General features: G+C 39.3%; 1 protein-coding gene across 4 annotated transcripts in view; it reads right to left on the bottom strand.

Annotated features, from left to right (window-relative positions):
* Positions 1–6,270: 6,270 nt before the first annotated feature.
* Positions 6,271–12,157, bottom strand: part of cacna1c (calcium channel, voltage-dependent, L type, alpha 1C subunit) — a 261,395-nt gene continuing 255,508 nt past the window's right edge. For all 4 annotated transcript variants that reach the window (XM_061959443.2, XM_061959444.2, XM_061959445.2 and 1 more), the window contains 2 exons: positions 9,774–9,936; positions 6,271–9,694 (listed from right to left, as the gene is read on the bottom strand). In XM_061959443.2, coding sequence (XP_061815427.1) covers positions 9,245–9,694; positions 9,774–9,936 — 613 coding nt within the window. In that variant the 3' untranslated portion in view covers positions 6,271–9,244. The remainder of the gene's footprint in view (positions 9,695–9,773; positions 9,937–12,157) is intronic.

The following is a 12,157-nucleotide window of genomic DNA, read 5'->3' as shown; positions in this document are numbered from 1 at the left end:
CTCTACATTTATATCAAAACATGCGTCATTATGCTTTAGTATTGCCCGCCGTGTTTGCTGTAGTGGAGCGTTTGATAAATGACGTCATGAACCTTGACGTCACAATTTTGCGCCATCACTTCTACATTTGACAAGTAGCACAATAGTCCCATTCTCTAAAGAAGAGATCAAATGTTGTATTTTTTTTTTTTATGAACGACTGTAAAATAGAAATGTTTGTCCACATTATTATACTCCAGGCAAACATTTTTCTACATAAATGTCGATTTATGAAAGTAAGGCCTACATTTTCTAATTAATGGTTTACAATTTTCAATCAAATCTTGGAGAATGATTAAGAGTACAAATGCCTTTAAATTGATATCTTTGTTAAAACATTTAACGTGATTTAGGTAGCCCTTTTTGTCTTTCATACTCGTTATTATTAGTATTTAGTATTATTTAATACTCTATCTGTATTTGTTTTTGTTTTCTTTCCTTGACATGTTTCGCTGATGTTGAAAGTGCCTTGACTTTTGTGTGCATTATAAATGTATTGTTTGTTCAATAAAAAAGAAAAAGAAAAGTAGTACAATAGTAAACAACGCTGGCTTGATGCATTTACACATACTGGTCAGACATGTTGTATTGTGAAGCGTACATATACGCATACTTTTGCGCTAAATTGACAAAAAGAAACGTCAATATGCCTTTTTGTTGCCGCGACCCGCCATGTTCGCTGCAGTCCCCCCTCCGGAAATGACGTAATTGAGGCGTCTGATTGGCTTGTCACCTACTAGTTCCTAGTAGGGGACAAAGATCGTTTTTAATGATGTAGTTTAAGATGTTTAAACTCTTTAAAAGTATGTGTTTGTGTGGAAATGGACTAAAAAATAAAAAATAAAAACAACTGTAGGAAATGCAATTTATTTGCAATTTTTTTTAACAACATCATTCCTCCGATAAAAATGCAATGTTACAGGAATATACATCAGATATTAATTTAAAACTTGCTTTCAAGGGGACCATACAGTCTAAATATATTTTTTTCTGTTGTTATTTACTGGTAGCGTGCGTTATAAGCAAGACAGACTCTGTCACCAATGACAGACTGACGACTTACAGATACAAACTGTACAATTGACTTTATTTACACATTTTTGTTTGGCGTTTTTTGTCAGGTTGGGTTTTTTCTTTTTTTTTCTTTTTTTGGAAAATAGGAGTAGAAAAAAGTGATTGAGTTAATATTCTGATTTATTCTTTCCCTTTTTCTAGAGTCAAAAATGAAATGAGTGGAGAACAAAACCTTAGAAAAAGAGAAGAAGCGGATAAAAGAGGAGGGTGCGTCAAACATGCAGGCGACCAATAAGAATCTCTCCCACAATGGAGGGGGCGTGGCTTGTGTTTATACCAACCGACCCGTCACGGTCCGATCCGTTTGCGCATGCGCTGCATTTGCAACACACACTCGCAGACATAACCTTCTCGCCGCGCTATTTAGAGAAATATAAAAAAACAACAACTTTCAATTCAAAGTTGAGTATTGAACGATGTGGATGGCTACAAGTTATTTTAATTTTATAGTTTGGTTGTCGATTATTTGAGGTTGTTAGTACTTGTTTAAATTGTTGTTTAGAAAAAAAACCGTGTTATACATTTGGAAAAACTGCCTGAACTGTAACAGATATTAAATTGATAAAAAACAGCAACCTAAAAACGGTTATTAATATTCATCTGTTGTTAGGAACCTTGTTAAAATGTTTCAAAGTTAAAACCAAGTTCTCCCTTTGGATTAATGACTTTAAGTTATTAGTTACAACTTCGAACATTTAAAAATATATGTGAAAACACTTGTTATTTATTGGATACACTTTACTTTTTTTTGTTTGTCTATTTTTTTACTTTTATTTTCTTTAACTGGTTTGTATGTATGTAGGTCATTTATTTAATTGTAGTTAATTGATGTAAATTGTTCAACCTCCTATTGTCAACTATTGAATTGTATTGGAAATTATTTTGTTTGTTCAATTATTTTAAAAAAATGTTTTTTTTTAATATTCTTATTTTTTTTGTTTAAAACAAATATAGGAAACAGAAGTTGCTGACTTTTGGCGCAAGCGCAAACAGATCGGGCGGCAACACAAGCAAACATGCGCTAGTTTCTTAGCCTTGAACTAGCGACGTCATGGCAGTAAATACAACACAAGGTAAGTACTGTAACTGTACTGTATTTGTACTGTAATTGGTCTTTGAACGTCTCACAGCACACTTCCCGCCTTGTTAGCATGAAAAACAAAGTGTTTGGAAAAAACAACAACATTCCTGCAAAGTAAAATCTCCTTAAAGCTGCACACACACTCCCGTACACACACATGCACCACAAATGAGGTTCCCTCATCCTGAAAATAAAACAAACGGGAAAACAATATATAATATTAAGAACGCTGCAGTTGCTACATGACGATGATGTGCATAGCAACCGTGTGACAGGAAATCAAGTTTTCATTTTTAAACAATCCTGCACATCTTGCACTGTGAACAATCTCCCACCTATAAAAGGAAACTTATCGTCAGGGGGAAAACCATCTGAAAACCAACAAAAAGTCAACTGTGATTTTTCACATGAAAAAAAAAACCCGCTGAATTTCCCTCCATTTAACCTTTAGCATCTCTCCATCTCATATCTAAAATAGAATAATATAAACTAGCATTCTATATATGACACTCTTTCCACGCTTGGACTGCAAAATATCTGTACACTACCCGTCTTGGATGAAATGTATCTGAGGGAAAATATGCAAAATACTGTAAAAGAGGCTACATGAGTTTCCTAGCATAGAGACGTGTAGTCCTTTTTTTTGTTTGTTTTTTTTTGGTCAAATTCTGGTATTAATATTGAAACGTGTTCTAGAAGGGTGCTACAGTAGTAGGATGGCTGCCACGCGCACAGAAAACACGACAAAAGTATTTGTTTTGGTGCCTTGATCACTTCTTTCCTTCACATTCCAGTACTGGGATAACCACAAATCCTCTTATAATACTCCTTCAATAAATATGATATTCCTCTGGGTTAGAAAATATTTTTTTCAAGTGGGAAAACTGTCCGAAAAATTCATGCCAAGCAGTAAAAACATTCCCAAAGCCTCTAATTTGTCAACATTCTCTTATAGCAGATATGACGTAGAAAAATATACAATCAATGGCCTATGGCGAGGAAATATTCATCATTATTCACATGTATCACTTTTACAGCCTTCCAGAGCAGGGATGGGATATTGTTAGATTTTCCTTAGGAAAAACAATAATTCATTATAAAGAAAGGGTGTCCAAAATATTTACACCACAGACAAATTTTACGGCCATCTTTTTTTTTTTGTTACGATTATGACCTAGCACAATAAAAGTCGCTTTTTTGCAATAAAACAAGTTTGGGATGAATGCACACTACCCTAATAGTTTATATTTTATGCAACGTCCTTTGCAGTATATGTTGAATATTCCTTTCTACCGTCATATTATGGAAGAATATCAAGTCATTTTATGATTAGGTACTGCAACAAGTCATTTTTAAACATACATTCAAATGTATTTAGTTGTCGCATAAATAATCTTTATCTTTTATATGAAAATATAGTCGACTGTGAAAACACCTCAGTAGAATTTACGGTAAAAAAGTGGCAGCTCAGTGGCCAGAGTTTGGTCAGTATTAATACAACTTTAGAATTATAAGCAGGGCCGCACTTGGATAATTGGGGCCCTGAGCAGAATTTTACATGCATTTCTTTATGCAAAACAGGGCCACGGATCACAGGGCCTTTCGCACAGCGCGTGATCTGCGTGTATATCAAGTCATTATTGATCAAACAACACAATTGTTGTCCTCCCGCATTGTTCTGATATACTGCCTGTTCCTGTCTACAGCGCTAAGCCTTCTGGGTAATGTAGCATATAAACATTTACTTCCTAGATTACATGTTTTTATATATTTATTTAACATTTATTTATTCAGGGTGAGACAATAAAGAACACATGTTCATTTGCTGGCCTAGCAAAAAGGCAGGATTAACATTTTAGAGATGTTGAAGTGTGATGATAATCTCTTGTCATCTCACATTTACCAACAAACACTTTTTTTTTTTAAGTTGACAGATGCTCTTAATGTGTTTAAGATGGACAAACACTTTTTAAGTGTAAAACATACACAGAGAATGTCTGCAACTTGCGGACGACAGAGCAGACAGCAAACGATAAAAAAGCCTTTGGTTGCAATTATAGTTATTACTATTATTAATTGTAATGAATTAGAACAGTACAGTAATTTGACTAGGAGTTCTGAGTATGTGATATTACTTCTAAGTCTGTGCGGTATAAAACCAGTAAAACATCAACACAGTGTTTGTTAATGCAATTTTTGTTCAAATCCTATACTGTTTGAGGTATTAGGAATGCTTAAAACATTGATTAAAAAGATCATAAAATCACAAGTGGATTTTATCTTATTGAATAAATAAGTCTTGAAATATTGCAACTTTCGACGCAATTTTCTAAAAAGGCTGCCGCGAATGAAGGATTTTAGGACGCAACCATGAGCAAAAAAAAAAGCCAATGTAATCCTGGAGGGACTTTATAGGTAGAATTAAATAAGACCTGCTCTTCAGTGATGTGCAGATCGATACTGAAACATCGATTCTTTATACTATATATACTCACATCAAAATATTGATACTTTAGTTATTTCAGATAATGTATATCATCAACAGAAAGTGACTAAATAACTGCGATCATCTCTAAATGAAAAGTGATTGGTGGTAAAAAAAAAAAATACCTCTAATATACAGTATATGACACTACACTAATCCCATATAGGCAAACAAGCCTAGATTTATTTAAGTAATATTTCTTAAATAATTCCTAATCTAGGTGTCATTAAACTATACATAGCAATTGCAATAGAACAGCTATTGTGAAGTGAGTTATATTTATATAGCGATTTTCTCTAGTGACTCAAAGTGCTTTACATTGTGAAACCCAATACTTAAGTTACATTTTTTTTTTTAAAACCAGTATGGGTGGCACTGGGAGCAGGCGGGTAAAGTGTCTTGCCCAAGGCCACAACAGCAGTGACTAGGTTGGCGGAAGCGGGGATCGAACCTGGAACCCTGAAGTTGCTGGCACGGCCACTCTACCAACCGAGCTATACCGCTCCACGGTATTGCAAACTGATTTATTTAAAAAAATGACTGGCAATTGAACCGAGTCACTCCCTATTACAAAACAGCAAGTGCATGTATCCTTTTGTCGAAGGCTATTTGGAGACACGACACAGTTACAGAGTTGAACACAAATAAGATAACGCAGTCAGTGCAGAATAAAACCGTCGTTTGTTTCGCCCTGTGATTTGATATTGTTTGAAGATGATTTCCCAACAGCAGCAACATTGGAAATACACTCATTTTTTAAATTTTACCACACACTTTAGGTATATTTGCACAAAGCACCAGCATCAACGATACTAGCCTGAATTTTACTCGGTATCGGATCGGAAAGAAAAAAATCAGTGGTATCGCACGCACCTACTGCTTCTTCCTACTCCTTTTCGGACATGTGGAATTATGTAAACTGTGACGTACTAAAAGCATGAACTGTGCGGTGATTTTCTGAAATATGTGAGAGAGACTGATCTCCAAATTTACCCCGATTGAAACACAATTGAAATGTGGGTGGTCGATGAGCCTTTAGTGTAGTTGTATATATATATATATATATATATATATATATATATATATATATATATATACATACACACACACACACACACATCATTTTAGGTCAGGAAAAAAACACAGAGGCTATTTCATCCCTACAAGCCTGTTTCGCAGGTTTCCCTGCTCTTCAGGGGATTTTATTGAAGTGTCTGTGGTTGTTACATATATACTGTATAGGATACATTACATGGGGGTGTGGCCATTGTTACACAGTAGTGCCTACGACGACTACTACTACTGTGTAACAATGGCCACACTCCCATGTAATGTACCCTATATATATATATATAACAACCACAGGCACTTCAATAAAATCCCCTGAAGAGCAGGGAAACCTGCGAAACAGGCTTGTAGGGATGAAATAGCCTCTGTGTTTTTTCCTGACCTAACGTATATTCTGATTTACCCCAGTATTGAGCACTGTATAACGAATAAACCACAGAAACCTCAAATATATATATATATATATATATATATATATATATATATATATATATATATATATATATATATATATATATATATATATATATATATGTGTGTGTGTGTGTGTGTGTATAAAACAGTATTGTGGAGTAGTCCTGTCAACTGTATGTGTCTAAAAACCCAAATACAAATGTTTTTTTGTTTGTTATTGTTTTCCACTGCTTGTCTCTCTCGGCGTCAGAGCCTATCCCAGGTGCACTCGGGCGGAAGGCAGATTAGACCCCGGACAAGTCGGCCCCTCATCGGAAAACAAATCAACTCAAAACCATAGAACGCATTTTGGACACCTCCGCATTAATTCTGAATTAATTTTCCTCACAGTTGATTAATTAGGAAACGTGAGTCCATCCCTGCTCTGAAGTGAAAAAGCCATGCAGGAAAGTCATATTAAACACTTCTTTGTCTTTCGCAACATGTTTCTTGTCATGTGACATGACCAAATATGGTCCTCTTCCTGCCAACACATTCATGTGACACCTCTTACGTCCCCAAAAAGGGATTCAATTGCTTAGAAAAAATATTTGGCCCTCAAAACTTCCCTTTATATGTTATGGCTAACCTTTAATTTGGAGCAGCCCTTTCACAATAAAACACCTGCTGTCCTTCTCGCAAGATATGCAAAAGCATCTCTCTGTTTAAAAATGACTGCATGATGACTAACCCAAACACAACGGAGAAATTAATCAAAGTGAGCCATTCAGGCGTCTGCAGGCAAATAACCACAAAAAATAACAATATGTAATCAGTTGTAAACACATCGTCACAATTAATATATCACCTGATATCAAGTATGTTAGGTTTCTCTGGCATATTCTAGAAAATACACCATCTTATGAACCTTGCAGACAGTCAGTTATTGCATTGTTTTTGCATATCTTGTGGGATGCAGGGAAAACACGCCTAAATCCTCCTGTCCACACGGGGGCGCTAACACACAACTCTTACTCAATGGACACCTGCTTTTTTCAACGCTGCGGTCAAGGGATATTCTCCGGGGCCTTCAAGTACATCCTTTTAAATGACAGAAAGTGTCTTTTAAATTGAAATAAACAATCCTAACCTGCCATTAAAAGCACACGCGTCCACCTAATTACTTATATGCTGCAAAAAATGAACTGTAGCTAATAGTAATAATAATAACAATAATAATAAATTAAAACAGTGCTTCTGGAGCCACACACACACACATCACATTCACAGTTAGTTTGCATAATTATGAAGTTCCTGGCAGTGTGATGGTGGTGCGTTCGCTTGCCTGCCATGAAAACAGGTAAAACGGTGAATTAATGTCAGAATACTTCAAAGAAGAGCTGAGTTTTGTTGTTGTTGAGAAATTCAACTTCCGTGTAATATCCCTTTCTGCCTCTGGGGGCGACACTTTCACACCGACAGCCACCATTTATGGTAAATACTGCCCTCTACTGGTGCGGAGTGAGAATTACAACCTTACTGAAGCCGCACATTGTATCGTGAATTCTTTTTATATGGTGTAATGTAGTGGACCACAAGCGGCCAGCAGGAGGCGCTCTCTTCACTGCTCCTTCTTGCTACTACAAGATAAACCACCAAAAATACTTTTTAATAATAATAATAATAATAATAATAATACACCTAGTTATGAAATCAAAATAATGTTTCACGATGGGATTCTTGCAGCATCTTTTAAATCAGCCCTAAGAGTTCATTTGGAGATAATTAATAGTAAAAAGAATAACAATAACAATAATAATAATAGTAATAACAGTGTGTTACGGCCAAATACACCCCTGTCTACCTGGAAACAAAATAACAACAAAAAAAGATGATTAAGTGTGAAAATAGAGCTTTGGAAGCATGCCTGTCCGTGGTAACCCTGTTAGGAGGCCTACTACCACACACACACACACACACACACGCACACACACACACCATACTTGTAATGCTACCTTAAATTACTAAAATCTGCTTTTTTCTTTAAAGAGTACATGAGTAAGCACTCACGTGCACACATTTCTCTCTTCTGAGAAAATAAATAAATAAATAGATACAATCTGTAAAAGGTGCATACTGATAGAGAGAACATTCGTACACGCACGCACACACACGCACACACACACAAGTAAAACCGCTTAAAATTCACCTAAAATGAAAATAATCATAAAGACCAGCACCTCGATTGCGCAAACAAATCGAGGATAAATTAACACAGCACAGTAGAAAAACAAGAAAAAGGCGTGCCAGGTTAAGTAAAGTGGGCGTGGCCTGTGTAGAGAGTGGCATCCAATCCCGTGGGGGTAGGACGGAATGATTGACAGTCCTGTTTGAAAACTAAAAGGGCGGTGGTGGAGTCAGGTGAGGTATGAGGAGAGAAGGACAAGTGGGCAAAGTAAAGCAGCAAAGGAAGCCATGATGGTGTCGCTCAAAAGTTTGTCAGCCACTTCTGTGTGTAGGTCCGCCTCTCGCCTTGCCCCGCCCACAGCGTGGTGGGAGGGGGGTGGGGGGGAGGGCACTCCTTTTAACTTTGGAAGAGGAGGGCAAGGAAGGAGTCTTTTTGTTTAAAACGATACAGCGCTTCTTCATCATTGGCGAGGAGGAGGGGTTGGCCTTTGACCTCGCGAACGTCCGTCTTCGCACTTGCCGTCCCCCGGCTCAATGGCGGCCAGACAAACGGGGGACAAAAAAAATAAGGACGACAAACGGCTTCTTTTTCCTTCGTCTCCTTTGCTCGTCACACTTTTGAGGACGTGATAGAACTGTGAGGCACTTTAGAGACACACACACACAACACACTCACACACACGCACACAGTAATGTGCACACAAACAAGACACACACCCACACACACACACACTCCCACACACAAGCGTACACTCTGATAATATAGAGTATAGTGTGATATATTTTACTACAAACATTCAGACGTACAAAGACGTACTGGCCGCCATTGTTCGAAGAGGAGAGGCAGACTGTGTGTGTGTGTGTGTGGGGTGGGAAGGGGGGGTGGACGGGGCGGTCTAAGTGGTCCAGCAAACACCCTACAAACTGGTCACACACTCCATGTCCTCGTCCTCCAACAGCCCGCTGTTCCTCCGCCGCCCTCCTCCAATCACAGCAGAGCTCCTTAGCTCCGCCTCTTCGTCCTCCTCATACTCCTCTTGGTCCCGCCCGCCCGCCAACAGCTCCTGCCGCTCCTCCACAGAGGACGGTCCGTGGACGCAGCCCCTGTTGGCGGCGCTCTCCCCGCCGTCCTGGTCCCTGTGCGTGGCGGCGGCGGCGAAAGGAAGGAGGTTACCATTGGGGCTGTGCTGAGAGGCGGCAGACGTGGCTGTGGCGGCGGCGCTGGGGGTGTTTCCGTTGAGGATGTTGCTGGCGGCGTGCTCCATCTCCTCGATGGTCATGTCGCAGGCGTCGGCCAGCTCGGCCTTAGTGGCCTCGATGAAGGAAGGGTCCTGCGCAAACTGCCCCAAACCTTCTGATATTAGCACCTTCAAGGGGGCGGAGACATGGCGAGGATGTCGATCAGTCGGACGAAAAAAAATGGTACAGGTCCTCATATAAACTTACCGCCTCCACCAGACTTCCGGCGCTGCCGTGAGAACTGGAGTCCGTTCCAAGTAGCGAGGGCACCGTGAGCGACACCGGCCGCGGCGCTCTCTGATTGGTCGCCGGCATGCCGGAGGCAGGGCTAGGACTTGGCACCCGACTGTTCCCGTTACTGTCGCTATACCTGCGGAGGACAGACCTTTTTGTCTTTGTGTCAAGCATCTCAGCATAAACTAGGACAAAACTGTCCAGTGTTCCTCAGGTAAAAACAGACACTCAGATGGATTAAAGGCAGTGTGAAAAGATAAATTGTCACATCTGATGGTGTTTATTTTTTCTCTGAAGTTTTCTGCAAACTGCTCACAAAGGGACTGACTATATGACGATATGTGCACTGGAAACAGAAAAGGGGCTTCTTATAATAGCAATTCCCAAACTTTTGCTATAAAGACCTCAGGTGTCTTTTCTTCCATTCGATTGACCATCCATCCATCCATTTTCTACCGCTTATTCCCTTCGGGGTCGCGGGGGGGCGCTGGAGCCTATCTCAGCTACAATCGGGTGGAAGGCGGGGTACACCCTGGACAAGTCGCCACCTCATCACAGGGCCAACACAGATAGACATACAACATTCACACTCACATTCACACACTAGGGCCAATTTAGAGTTGCCAATCAACTTATCCCCAGGTGCATGTCTTTGGAGGTGGGAGGAAGCCGGAGTACCCGGAGGGAACCCACGCAGTCACGGGGAGAACATGCAAACTCCACACAGAAAGATCCCGAGGCCGGGATTGAACTCACGACTACTCAGGACCTTCGTATTGTGAGGCAGACGCACTAACCCCTCTTCCACCGTGCTGCCCTTCGATTGATCAATGAACTCATAATGATAATATTAATATATTATAAAAATAATACAAGTAAACTACAAACATTTCAATGTGTCTGCTATCTGTGCTCTAAACCGCTTGACTGAAGCTAACAAGCTAGCATAAAACGTTAGCATGCTAATGTTACCTTGTTATAATGAAAACAGTTAGCATACTTGCAAGATGGAGGCAAGTCTCAAACTCCATGAATTTTAGGATTAAACGATCAAAATTAGCTAAAATGCTAGCATAAAACATTAGCAATTTAGCATGCTATTGTTAGCTTGACAACATAAGAACAGTTAGGATACTTTTAAGATGTCGCCAAGTATCCAAATCCATGATTTATATGTTAAAACGAATATAATTACCGTATTTTCCGCACTATAAGGCGCACCTAAAAACCTCCAATTTCCTCAATTTCCTCGCCTTATATATGGACCAATATTGAGCCACAACAGGTCTTGCAACTACGGTAACTACGCTGACTTCATTTCCCCCCTTCTACGGCTGCTTACCGTAGAAGAAGAAGCGCTTCTTCTTCTACGGGGGAAAATGAAGTTGGCGGCAGCTTACCGTAGTTGTGAGACCTAAACTTTATGTACAGACCCAAAAATGGCTCCTATTAAGAGACACGCTTATGACGCACAGTTTAAACTCAAGGCGATCAGTCACGCAGTAGAACACGGGAATAGAGCAGCAGCGAGAGAATTTAACATTAATGAATCAATGGTGCGGAAGTGGAGGAAGCAACATGATGACCTGCGCCAAGTAAAGAAGACTAAACAGAGTTTCCGAGGGAACAAAGCGAGATGGCTACAGTTGGAGGACAAACTCGAACAGTGGGTTGTTGAACAGAGAGCAGCAAGTAGAAGTGCAATACAATCACTATTTGTTTTGTTGACATTCCATTTAGCGCAGCTCCAGCTAATGGATGCATAACGTAACCCCAGCCTCTACTGTAGCGTCTATTCTATGCGCCTTATAATGCGGTGCGCCTTATATATGAACAAAGTTTTAAAATAGGCCATTCATTGAAGGTGCGCCTTATAATCCGGTGCGCCTTATAGTGCGGAAAATACGGTAGTTAAAATACTAGCATAAACTGTTATCATGCTAGTATTAGCATGATAACATCGGAAATGTTAGCATGCTTTTATCCAAATCAATGATTTTCATGTTCAAATGAATATAATTAGCAAACATACTAGCATAAACCGTTAACATGCCAACATTAGCATACTTATAAGATTTTTATGTTCAAAAGAATATAATTAGCGAAAATATTACCATAAACTGTTATCATGCTAATGTTAGCATGATAACTGTCACACCGCGGTGAGGGATGTCTTGTCTTGGTTTTTTCTGTCTTGTGATGTGCATGTTTTAGTTTGAAAAGTAACTCTCCTCTCGTTTCAGGTCACTTGTCCTTCCTTTTGTGTCATCAGTCTGACGTCATCCCGATTTTCTAATTGTTTCCACCTGTTCCCTATTACCCTCATGTGTCTTATAAGCCCACTCCTTCCTTTGTTC

The sequence above is a fragment of the Nerophis lumbriciformis genome, linkage group LG05, assembly GCF_033978685.3.
Source record: "Nerophis lumbriciformis linkage group LG05, RoL_Nlum_v2.1, whole genome shotgun sequence".
Classification (NCBI taxonomy): Eukaryota; Metazoa; Chordata; class Actinopteri; order Syngnathiformes; family Syngnathidae; genus Nerophis; species Nerophis lumbriciformis.
Note: the sequence above shows the minus strand (reverse complement) of the source record. Positions and strands in the feature narration are given on the sequence as shown.